The sequence below is a fragment of the Peromyscus californicus genome, unplaced genomic scaffold, assembly GCF_007827085.1.
Source record: "Peromyscus californicus insignis strain IS unplaced genomic scaffold, ASM782708v3 Scaffold_8__1_contigs__length_139910024, whole genome shotgun sequence".
NCBI classification, from domain to species: domain Eukaryota; kingdom Metazoa; phylum Chordata; class Mammalia; order Rodentia; family Cricetidae; genus Peromyscus; species Peromyscus californicus.
The window spans coordinates 69,352,083-69,365,620 of NW_026294606.1; the positions used below are offsets into that span (position 1 = coordinate 69,352,083).

Consider the following 13,538-nt stretch of genomic DNA (forward strand, 5'->3'; position numbering starts at 1 on the left):
CAAGATGCTTTAAGACTTCCAGTTTGACAACTTCGATGAAAATTTGTGCTCCACATATGTTTACATTTTGCACCCTTGAAATATTGCAGACACAAATTTCCAGTAGCTCAGAAATCCAGCAGGAGAATGGAAATACAAAGAGGGGTTGAGGGCATTTTAACTGATAGTCATTATATACCCTTCTGTTTTAGAGGAAGGGACAGGCAGAAATTATTCAGGATGTTGGGCAGACATCTTACTGTGAAGCAGGGAGAATTCACTGTTTTGATCGAGAGGCATATTACAGACCCAGACCACTTTTAAAAAGCCATTAGGCAGCTTTATATTATAAGCAGAAGAAAAAAAGAGGGAAATTACCTCCAATTTAAACCAAGGAGTAAATGCAGATCATTTAATGTGGGAAATTGTCTCTTATGATTTGGCTTGGGAGCAAATGAGCATGCTTTTTCTTATGGCAGAGGGCTTATAAAAATAGAGTTTCCTTTATGAGTATTAACTGTCCTTTTAAAAGAGAAAATGTCAAATTTATTACCATTTAACACAATAATTCAATGAGACACTTTCAAATATAAGATGGTAGCTTCTCACATCTAAAAGACCAATTTAGACTCTTTAGTTTCTGCTCATACAAGAATGGCCATGAAGTGTGAAGTATCTAATATACTGTTTCCCTTACAATAGGAAATTATCATTGTCTATGAACAAAGCACACTTCAATGCTTAATGCATACTATGTACATTGGATATTAAGTGATCACCAATTTTCAAAACTGTGCTCAATTCTTTAAATAATTGTTAAAATGAAAGTTGAATATTATTGGGAACGTTGTCTTCATTCCCCATGGTAACTCATTACTTGTTAAATATAAGAATCTTTATACTAGGAATCTTAGGAGCTTTAAATCACAAAGCAAAGGTGAAGTCCTAAATTGAAAGTGTGCAAAAAATATTTGGGAAGAATGAAAAGAGTAAAAATTTAGAAATATTTACTGAAATAACTTCATTGAACTATGACAAATTTTATAAGATCAGCTGAGAGTCTTGCGACCTGATGTATGACTAGTAAGGAGATTTTAAGATTACAGATAGGAAGCTGTTAGACATCTCCAAGTCAAATAATCAAAGAATTTTGCTTCTGCAATTACTGCCTCCTTGGATGTTATTGATCATTCCATACAGCTTCATGTAAGTAACGGAAATGAACTGGTTTAATGATTTCCCATTAAATTCTAAATATGTTCTGGCACTTGAGACTTTAGGACTTTATTTTTTTCTGTAATGAATTCTTAACTGTTTAGGGAGTCTATACTGACCTTTCCACAAGGGTTTTCTCTAGTATTGTTTAGTTTTTAACTGAATGTTGGTAAATATTTGAAAGTGAGGGTATCCAAAGCTTGCTAAATAAAGGATGGCTCTCTTTCTGAATATATATTCAGTGTTAAGCATTATCACTTTGTGATGCAGTACTTATTCTGGACAACTCATATTTTTGTTAATAATTTTGGGAGTCTAAGCAACTTTATACCTTTTATTTTTTTAAATGTCTTTATTTATGCCACATACCAACCAAAGATTCCCCCCTCATCCCTCCTCCCACTCCCCCCCAGCCTTGCCCCTCAGTCCACCCACCCCCATCTCCTCCTCTGAAAAGGTATGGCCTTCTATGGGGAAACAGCAATGCCCAGCACATTTAGCAGGTCCAAGCCCCTCACACTGCATCAAGGCTGTGCAAGGAGTCCCACCATAGGCAATGGGCTCCAAAAAGCCAGCTCATGCACCAGGAGTAGATCCTATTCCCACTGTCAGTGGCACCTCAAACAGATGAAGCTACACAACTGTCTTGCCCATGCAGAGGGTACAGTACAGTCCTATGCACAGTCCATAGCTGTTGGTTCAAAGTTCATGAGTTCTCACTAGCTTCATTCCATTGTATCTGTAAGTTCTCCCATCATGATCTTGATGGCCCTTGCCCATAGAATCCCTCTTCCCTCTCTAGCTTAAGTTGGAGAAGAAGTGGAGCAAGGGAAACACTCTTCCACTTTTGGTGGAAGTACAAACTTGTACACCCACTTTGGAAATCAGTATGGCAGTTTCTCAGATATTTGGAAATCAATCTACCTCAAGACCCAATGATACCACTCTTGGGCATATACTCAAGGAATGCTCAATCATACTACAAGGACACTTGCTCAGCTATGTTCATAGCAGAATTATTTTTAATAGCCAGAACCTGGAAACAACCTAGATACCCCTCAACTGAAGAATAGATAAAGAAAATGTGGTACATATACACAATATACACAATGACATCATGAAATTTGCAGGCAAATGGATGAAACTAGAAAATATCATCCTGAGTGAAGTAACCCACACTCAGAAATACCTTTTAATTTTTGAGACAAAAAGGTGTCAACACAACAAGTTGTCTCTTTGCTTGATCAAATATAGGTGTGGCCAAGTCTTACAATAACAGTTTGTCAAAAACACAAGCTGCTTTCTCATTTTAAACTGGGTTCATCTTCACATAGACCTGCATCAATACCTCAGCCATAGTCCCCTTTTTTGATTTCTGTGTTCTCCTATAGGACTTTGTAAAACCCACACTGAGCATGTAAATTAGAACAGACTATTCAGATTATACTTTGAAAACTTAGCCCAGAGTCCCCTAACACGTAATTGGAATTGCCTGCAGGTTTTGCTGTTAAATCTCACAAAAGTGTTTATCTTGTGCTGTGGTAAAACCCCATCCCTTACCCTCTTCTCTTCCTAGCCCACCTATCCCCAAGTAAAACTTTAATCTTTACTATTTCCACCTCCCTTTATTTGCAGGTGTTAATGTTCTGCTATCCTCTCTAATTTTGTGTGTGTGTGTGTGTGTGTGTGTGTGTGTGTGTGTGTGTGTGTGTGTGTGTGTGTTGGAAAACCCTATTACTGAGGGCATTGATCACTTTGGTGCTTTATAGACAGGATATAGAAAAATCAACGTTAAATTGACCAGGAATGCTCTCTGAACTGACTAGCTTACATTGTGGCAGAAGAGGCTCGTTTAGACTGATGAGAGATAAAGACATCTATGACTTACTCATGCCCCCTGAATGCTACAATATTGACCTGTTTCGCAGGATGTGCCCACTGATACAATAGTGGCATGGCAATGTTATAGAAGTTACCAACTACTTTCTGATTGGATATGAGGCCTGATTTGCATAGATTTCATGCCTGGCACTATTAACCTGGTCAAAAGCCCATATCTGTTATGATGTTGCTAAATGTACTGCTATACCACATTCTAAATATTTGTGTACCCTCAATTTTGGTCAGAGAAGCTTCTTTTTGCAAGGGGTAGTGGTTAATGCAGAGACTCCTAATTGGTAAAGTATAGCCCATAAGTTACTCAGTGCTCTGCTGTGGATGGGTCATCTATACCAACCTCCCCCCTTATCCAAGATTTAGGGAATTTTGTGAAATGGGTCTGGAAGAATATAAGAACCAAGTAGATATGGAAGAGAACTGTGAAATGCTGACTTCTAAACTTGACATGGCTGCTGTACAAAACAGCTTACCACAGCTGTGGTTGCTTGCACAACATGACAAAAAGAAACCAGTCAGAATTTTAACATGAATGCAAAAGGGGCTTAGGAGTTCCCAAGCACAGCAGAAGAGCTATTGGCAATTAATGGACCACTCTCCATTGGGGACACAGCTACCAGTAGGTTGTCCATGACCAATGGGATGGCTCCATATATAGACTCTTCTATATATAGGATGAAGAATAAATACACTGAAATCCAATATTTTAAATCAGAATTCAATTCCTATCTGTAAACTTGATTACATTTGCATCAGTGAATGTAATTGCTGCTTTTCTTATGGCTCTAAATATTTGACTGTCAATGTCAGGTTAGAACTTAGGGCAGAAAAAGCTTGAAATTGAAGTATATTTATTTCCATTTTGCATGGTATACTAATTAGGAGCTAAACTATAAAACCTATGATTACATTATCCAAACACATTACCTAGTTATTTCTTCACACCTAAGATAAGACCATGTGGTTGTAATGCACTGGAAATACTCATATATGTAAAAGGCAACAAGATGAGAGGCAGATTATGTGTTTCTTCTTGGTTAAAGACAGCATTGAATTAAAGCATATTTTCAAAGAATAAGCACCCGTCCTTTACAGAAGTTATGGGGGGGGGGGGGTCAAGTTATATCTTGGCTGTGTGAGCCACATAAAACTTTTGTTTCCAAATGATGTAACAAAATATTTTCAAATCTAGAAATATTTTCTTGTGACTTAAAGAAAATACTCTGGTTATTTTTCCCAGTCTAGCAGCATGTGAGATGCCCTACGGGGGACTTTGGGAAGGAAGACAACTTCCAAGTTGTCTCAACTCCTACACTATTTATCCTGAAGAAACTTCATTAAGATGATTCTTGGTCATATCCCTTAGCTCTTTCTTCTTCCTTTTTGTTTTGTTTTGCTTGTGTGTGTGTGTGTGTGTGTGTGTGTGTGTGTGTGTGTGTGTGTGTGTGTTTTGTTTGGAGTGGCAGTTTTATATTTTTTATTTGTTCATGGTGGATGTCCTTTTGTTTTTTCCAAATTTATTCCCTGATAATGTCACACTTCGACATATTGCATTTTGGTTACTTTCACCCTTGCCCTTGCCTCTCCTATCTCCTTCTGAACACTGTTAGCCACCTTCCCTTCATACATATCTATTTATTGTGCTGTTGTCTCTCTGTTCTGTCTTGTGACCCAAGATTTAATGGATTTGAATTTTTGAGACAAGATCACTCTGAAGCCAAGGCTGGTCTCAAAATGTTATAATTCTCCTGTTTCAACCTCCCAAGGCTAAAATAGCAGGTGTATGCCACCCTACCTTGCTAGATATTTTTCTTGATGGATATTAAAAAAAATAAGCCTTCAGAAAGCATCGTGAGTGATTTTCAGTAAGGAACATTTAAAAATAGATGCAAGTTATTTCCAGTTCTTACCCAGCATGTCAGGAGGTTTGAGGAAAACTGCCCATCATCTTAACAATGAACAAGCTGTGCAGCTGAAAAACCTTCACATTTCATGGATCCACTAGAGAGCCGAGGTCACAGGAACAGCCGCTGCTTCTGTAAGAGACAAATAAATGCACACAGGGTCACAAATGCTAAGACAGAAAACCTTGGGCCAGAATCTCTGTGGCAAATGGGTAGGACATTCAAGCGCTGATTGTCCAGTAGCTGTGGGCTCAATATGGAAACCTTCAGGAGATGAAACTCAGAGAGGAGCAGTCTTAGGGAAACATCTACTCTGAAATCCCCACCAGCTTTTATTTATTTATTTATTTATTTATTTATTTATTTATTTATTTATTCATTTTTTAAATTTTATTTTATTTTATTTTACAATACAATTCAGTTCTACATATCAGCCATGGATTCCTTTGTTGTCTCCCCTCACACCCCCCTCACCTTCCCCCCAGCATACCTCCTATTCCCACCTCCTCCAGGGCAAAGCCTCCCCCGAGGACTGAGATCAACCTGGTAGACTCAGTCCAGGCAGGTCCAGTCCCCTCCTCCCAGGCCGAGCCAAGCGACCCTGTATAAGCCCCAGGTCTCAAACAGCCAACTCATGCAATGAGCACAGGACCTGGTCCCACTGCCTGGATGCCTCCCAAACAGATCAAGCCAATCGACTATCTCACCCATTCAGAGGGCCTGATCCAGTTGAGGTCCCCTCAGCCATTGGTTCATAGTTCATGTGTTTCCATTTGTTTGGCTATTTGTCACTGTGCTTTATCCAACCTTGATCTCAACAATTCTTGCTCATATAAACCCTCCTCTTTCTCGCTAATTGGACTCCCAGAGCTCCACCCGGGGCTACCTAGCCGTGGGTCTCTCTCTCCAGCCCCCTCAAAATACCCCACCAGCTTTTTACGTAGAATAGGAGTTCTCTCAGCTTTCACAAGGGGAGGGGAATACAGTCATGAGAACACCCATGAACCTTCTTCTCTGAAGAAGGTCTGACCTCAAAATAAACCATTTCACTAAAACTAAACTGACACAGGGGAAGATAAATGTTCAGCAATGTAAGAAAGTTGGATTGATTTAAACGGGAGTGTGGTATTGGACAGTACTCCCTTTGTAACCCATGAAGAGATAAGCAGGCATTTGAATGAGTGCTAGAGTTAGTTGTAATGTATTTTTCAAGCTCAAGGTCGTTTTTACAAGCAAAGGTGCTTTTTACAAGATATGCAACTAGTATCAGAGAAATGAAAATTTGGACCCTATAAAATTCTTAATTAAAGCTACAAAATAGAGATAATGAATGGAGGGACAAAAGAAACAAAGAATAATGAGTACAAAATGTTAAAAATTATTATAGATATTGAAATATCTCTATCAGTAGTATAGCTATATCAATAAAGATAAATAGTACAAATTCATTAATTAAAAAAAATTGTCAGTGTGGAAAAAAAGACCATAATACTATCTGTGCAGAATTTATGCTTAATATAAAGCCAGAGAGATTAAAACTGAAGATAGGACACTCATCAAAAGAACATTAGGAGTTCAGGCAAAGACTCATAAGCAAGGAATATTACTAAGGATGAAGAGGAACATACATGGTAATCAATCGGTTCTTCCTCCCAGAAAACAAAAGTAATCTCTTACATATAAGTATTTAACACTAGAAAAATCATAATTTATCAAGTAAATCCAGATAGACATTTAAGGAGAACTTAATGACTCTACTATTATTCCTGGGGAATCAAACTTGCATAGCAATGGAAAGATGCAGCTAGCAGAGTATCGGGAAGAACATGGCTGACCAGAACAGCACAATCAACCATTTGACCTGATAACACCTACAGGGACTTCATTCCAGAGCAGCAGAGAGCCTGTAGTCTCAACTAACACAGAAAAACCACATGACAAACACATGCCATGGGCCATGAAACATAATAAATCTATAGAATTGGAAGCCATACACAGTACACATTCTACAAGTTCCCTTTGGGAGAACAGATATTTCACATAAAATCAGAGGTATTCTCTGCTTTCTTTATATGTTAAGAAGAACCCCATTTTTTCCAGTGATTAAAATTGATGTTTTTCAAGTCTTTCCCAGTTTTTCCACACTTCTCTTTATAATGCAAGAACTCAGCAATAGGAATATGATTATAAAACTCTCAACCGCATACAGATTCAAATACAGCTTCTAAATAGGTCATGGGTCAAGGAAGCTGCAATACATATCTTGACATATTTTAACTCAAAAGAGAACAGAGCATCAAAATCTGTGTATTTCACTGAATACATTGTAATACATAAGAAAATTTTGAACGTTTGAAGGGGGAAAAAACTACAAAATTAATCTAAGAAAAATTAAAGGCTGTTTAAAACCAAAGGAAGAAGAAAATGGAAGTGTTTAATATGAGTAACTATTAATGCAATATGTAAAAGAAATAAAAATAAGTAAAGCTAGAAGATAATTTTGAAAGGATAAATAAAAAAGAAAGCACTCTGACCAAGTTACTTGGAACAACGAAGGAGAGCAGGAAGTTCTATTGTCAGAAGTGAAGGGGGACATTGGTGCTGATCCTTGAATACTGATAAGCCACAAAGAAATATTGTATTAAGTTGAAAATAATTTATTAGTCTTGTTTGGAACTATTCAAGTAACTTATCTGCTACCCTAGAAGAAGCAAGGAAGAAAAAAGTAGCTTGATAAGTTTTGACAATGATGTCAAACAGAAAACAAATTCAACTGTATTGAATACAGAGACCTTGACCAACAAATGCATCTGAGGAGCACAAACACTATTTATTTATAGCTCAGTGAAACAAAATATAATGGGGCTTGGGACTCAGTGAGTAAAGCCATTATTGTGTAAGCACAAGGACCTGAGTTCAGATCCTCAGCACTCATTTAAAAGCCAGACTGTGTAGCATGTCTCTGTAACCTATTGGTGATGGAGACATGAGGATCCCTAGTGCTTGCTGGCCAGAAAGATTAGCGTAATGGACAAACTCAAGATTCAGTAAGAATCCTTGTGTCAACATGTAAGGTGGAGAGTGACAGAAGAATACATATATTATTAACCTGTATCTTTCACATATGCCTACAAGGGCAAGCACCCCCCACCGCACACACACACAGACACATACATGCATCAACAAACAAACTATGTAATGATTCTCAGAATCACATTCTGCTGAAACTGTAGCCACATCTTACTTCTCTTGCTAGTGTAGATCAACTGACAATAAGGTGCAATCATTCCCCAGTGCACACTCTGTACTTGTTTACTATGCATAACATACAAAATGCTATGGCTTGAAAAAGACAGGTTTGAATGCGTTGGAGGAAAGTACTACACATTCAGAGTCAACACAGAGTTGAGTCTGTGTAAAATAAATCCTGCCCATCACATCACCAACGTAACATCCTTTTCTTCAGAAGAATTAATTGCTGTTTTGAGATGACTTGTAAGAGATAAATTCTATCTAAGTGTGTGTGCAAGGTGGAGAGGGCAGGAAAGGGAGAATGTTTGAGGTGATAGAGATATTTGTGCACGGTTGAAACACATTCTTTATTGCTCAGTAAAATATATTGTTGCACTGAAAAGCAAAATTTTTTCTCAATCTGTTCTAGGTAGTGGTCGGCATTTCCTGTATGTCAACTCTTCTGTCTCCAAAGAAGGGTCTACTGCAAGAATTATTACCTCTCAGTTTTTCCCAGCAAGCCTTGGAATGTGTAATGTTCGTTTCTGGTTCTACATGGTGGATCCCTGGATTATGGGGATATTAAAGGTATGGAAGGAGATATATTTGTGTCCATGGAAATATTCATCACTAAAGTTTCACCCATCACCCCCTTTTGTAATCATGCTGCCGAGAGCGGCATCATTAATTTCTCATCTTTACCTGGGGCTGTGGGATTTGGGCATAAGGTACTGTGTCATTCATCTCCATCTGAGTCAAGATTAAACTCATTGATGACTGCCACCTGAACTCAATTACAGTGTCTGCTATTTAAAGAGTACCTGGAGATAAAGGTGTCTGAGTAGATTGTTACATGTACTTTACAAATAAGGACTTGCCAAAAGACAATGAAGAAATGTGATATAAGAGGTAATGATAGAGAAATCTCTACCTCAAGCAAAAAAGGTAAAGCAACCTTGAAATTTTAAATTTAGATCTGCCCCAAGTATAAAACATCAGCCTTTAATAGAAGTCACAGTATTTATATTTCTAGTTTTATGAAAGACTAATGAGTTTTTTAAACCAGGATGAACCAATTTTGAGCACTCCTTTTAATTAAAAGTGTGTATTAAAATACAACTCCCAGTGTTATGACCTAGCAATTAATTGTTTAGACCACCATGACTGGTTTTATTGCCTTTAACTCAAACACTGTCTCTGGAAAATGGTGACAGCTGTTGTAACTGCTTCCTGTCTTTTGGGAGATATTTTATACACATTGTATGTACTATTAATTTTAGTTCAAACATTCACCTAATGTGGGAGGTATTTCTTTCAAGCTCCAAAGTAAGGAAATCCAGACCCAAATATGCCTAGCAAATTTTCCTTCTAGATTACACAATTAGCAGAAAATCTTATGTAAAAAATCTGGCATCCATTATTTATCAACCTGTGGTCTATCCAAGAAGCCTGAAAGAGAAAACAAAAGAAGAGAAGTCCTATTAGTTCTAAGCACTAACAAACAAAGTCTCCCAAGCATACAAAGAAAATGGAGTACTTATCCCAACTCTATGAGAGTATCTGTTTTCAAATGGAAACCAGTAGAAATGAAAGTCCATTCTAATAGTTGAGGGACATGTGAGTCAGTCCAACACCTTGATACTGTGGATTTTTATATACAATATATAGTAATTTGGGATACTAACTTATGGTTGTAATAAATTCCATGTAGTCTAACTTCCTGGCCACCCTGCATTATAAGTCTTTCGATTCCATGGTGATTTGTTACTCACAAAAGCAAGCAGATTTTACTTACTTACTAGCATGATTCTCTATCCTCCTCACTGTTGTGAGCATTGGTTAGTCATCTGCTTGTGGTACCCAACTATATAGCACCTAGCTCTTAATCATATGTCTGTAAATAGTCTCTAAATTACAAATGTTTGTCTCAGTCATGATTTGTGATTCCTTGCTGTAGGGTGATTCATGGTTTTACTAATGAAAGGGCAGCAGTATAGAAAAAATATTTCTGTATTCTGGGTAGTCTTCAAGTAATTTTAGAAAGAATATTGGGGAGGAATTGACAGTCAACATGACAGGCAATAGTGATGATGATAATGATAATATGATGATGGTGGGCTCCCTTCTACTCTGAACTGTCTTGGTGAGGTTGGTTAACTCAGTGACTTTTGTTCAGTATTTCTTGTCTTTTCTATTTGATTTGGCATGTGAAGTTTCTTCGAGTTCTGAAGTTGTAAGGTGCATGATAGGCTTCGGGTTGTTTGATATCTTTGAGAGCATCTCTTTCCCGCTTGAAGAGAGAGAATTGAGAGAAAAATAAGCTGCTATGCATGTGTGTTCATTCATGCATGCACATGCACACACACGTGCAAGCATATGCTCTACAGAAGGAGAGATAGAGATAGAGAGACCTGCTTTGTCTAATTCCTGGATCTTTCTTTACTTGAGCCAGTAACTCTCAGAGTAGTTAGCTACTGGAAGGGTTGTGGCCAGCACTGACCCCTGGAAGTATGGTGATTTTCATATGGTGATATTGATCTCCCCAAACCCTACTTCCTAATAACATTTCCCAGGGGTATTTGATTACATATCAAATCAAATGATGAACATATTAACTGGTGATAGCCATTAGCATTCACTGTGTTTCAGAGGAACAAGTTAGATGATATCAGAAGTCATGGCAAGAGACTGCCTAGCGTGATTTAACATCGACTATCAGTCTGCTATGGAAAAAATTCCTACAAATAGCAAATAGGACATTTCTTCACCAGTGTATTGAGATTATTTTCAAATAAAGCATGCTTAAGTTGTTTCACCATGCTAATAAGATTCATCATATAAAACTAAAGCAATCAATATAAATTTATACAGTTGATAAGTTCAGGTAAAATTAAACATGATTTTCATGCTAAATTATGGAGTACAAACCAAATTACTCTGACTTATCCTATCCTTTGAAGTAGAAGGGTGCATGATAAAAACAAATATCTTGAAGGACTAGGAACTCTTCAATACTGTTTCATAGTAAGTGGATAATAATAATAATATTAAAATGTTTATAAAGCCATCAGCATGATTTGATACAAAGACAAGAAATTATAGGAAAATACCAGTATCTATTTAATTGATTATTGTCTATTTTCTGGCAGTTTATATAGAAGAACTTAATTATGTTAGTTTCTTTCTGTCTTTCAGCTACGTGCCCTCATACGAAATTTAATTCTCTTGTTAAAATAATAGTGGTTTTCTTTTGATCCATATTACCTAAGAGACCTAAAGGAAGCCAAATTACTTTTTTCCTGAGAATATTGGTCTTTAGTAGTTCAGATTCCTAGCCTCTGACTTGTTCAGATTTTAAATGTAATGTCAGTAAAAAAGAAGTGAATACCTTTATTTCTTCAAATTCATCTTAATGAAATCAAAGGAAATTAATACATACATTTCAAAATTTATACTCTTTATAACATTTTGTGTAAATCATAGAAACTTCATTTTGTATTGTTTTGCCATGTTTTTGTCTTACTGGGTTTGGGTTTTTTCTTTTGATTCTTTTTTTGAGAGAAAGAGAAAAAGAACATGAAGGTGGGTGTTTAGGGAGGTAAAAAGGATCTGGGAGGAGTTGGATGGAAGAATATAATCAAAATGTACTATATGAAAAAATTTAATAAAACCTAGTTTCATAAGATTTTGTGCAATATATAGGTTTTCGTAGTTGCTCAGGGGGGGAAAATGAGCTACTTCTTAAAACTTCCTTTTTTGATGACAGATGGCTTGACAAATCTGGATGGAACATTAGGGGTCTAATGTTTACATTTAAGAATAATTAAACTGCCATTCTGAAATGGCTTTTATTTTAAAGTTGAGTTCATAGATCTGAACAATTTCTATTAAAGCCTATAGAATTCAAATTCACTTAGCATGTAAATATTCTTATTCAAGAAGCCATGGATATTGTTGTTACAATGACTGATAAAATTTCATGGGTTTACTCAAATGCTCATCATTAGCCCTGAGACTTGCTCAATGAATTTTCTTTCTGTATTCTTCTTGGTGATGAAGTTAACTTTTCTGAGAAACCTTTGGATGAGTACTTGCTTAATCAATCTGATTGTGTGTGCGCATTTTCCAAGCTTCATTGACCTATAAAAAATGTGTTTACAATGTTCAGGGAGATAGTTCCATATGTGCATGTACTAACTGAAATTTTTTCGTACAATGTAGTCTGATTATGATTTCCCCTTCAGGAAAATAGGAGTGACCCTGGGAAAAAAACAAGGACAATACAAAACATAACAATATCAGCTTGTTTTACATATCAAAAACTTAAAATGTAATATGAATTAATTAATTTATTCCTTATCCAATGGTGTTTATGTATGTTATAATAGATGACAATGAGGGAGAAGAAGCTTCCAGAATCTGCTCAATATCATAAAATTATGGGGTGGTAAACTTTAGTTTCCCCACATCTGCTGACTCTGATGCCTGCTTTTCACTCTTGTGTCTTTCCACCTCTCATATTAAGAGAGCTGTTTTCAAAGCCTATTTAATGTTCACATACTCATTATTAAAAAATTGCCTTTGTATTCTGTAAATAGTTATTGGAATGTAGTTATTTAGAAAAAGATTTGTATATTTTGTATATAACATATTATAGTTTTTAGTACAAATTTGCTTTACATCATAAATTTCACAAAAATGTAGTGGTAAGTCAAATAGTCTTATGTCCCTACAAATGCAAAATGTATAGAAAGTGGTGAAAGGTGTGATGAATATATATGTTCTCCCTAGTTTCCTGTGAAACAACACATTTAGTTCACTTGTTCAGTAGCTTCATATAATCATCTATTGTATAAACGGTTGAAGGACAAGAGCCAAGATGGCATCTTCTTTGTCAAACTGAGATCTGCCTTCAGTGACTTTCTAAAGTATGTCATGTTGATCACTACTTAGAGAAAAGTCAGACTTTTAAATGCTTCCACTGTCAACTAGTTCAAGCAGATCTCTGCTCTTGGTGACACCCTAGCCTCATAAACCTCAAAATAGCAAATAATAGAAGGATGAGACTCATTCCAATTCATCTTGTGTCTTAAAACCCAGATGACTGTGGATCAGAGACAACAGCCATGGGCAGAGAGCTTCTAATTCACAATTCACAACTCTCTTCACCAACTATATATAAGGTGATAGTATGAATGATGACCCAAAGAAATACAATGAGGAAGTCTGCTTAGTAATGGAAGAAATACATCTTGGATTTATATTCACATATTAATCAGGCACTCGGTTAGAATTTAGTGCAGCAAGGCTATA

At 36.6% G+C, this 13,538-nt stretch overlaps 1 protein-coding gene across 1 annotated transcript in view; it reads left to right on the forward strand.

The window, feature by feature from the left end:
* Malrd1 (MAM and LDL receptor class A domain containing 1) overlaps positions 1–13,538 on the forward strand; it is a 605,236-nt gene that overhangs the window by 458,564 nt on the left and 133,134 nt on the right. The window contains exon 31 of the mRNA XM_052729219.1: positions 8,656–8,813. Coding sequence (XP_052585179.1) covers positions 8,656–8,813 — 158 coding nt within the window. The remainder of the gene's footprint in view (positions 1–8,655; positions 8,814–13,538) is intronic.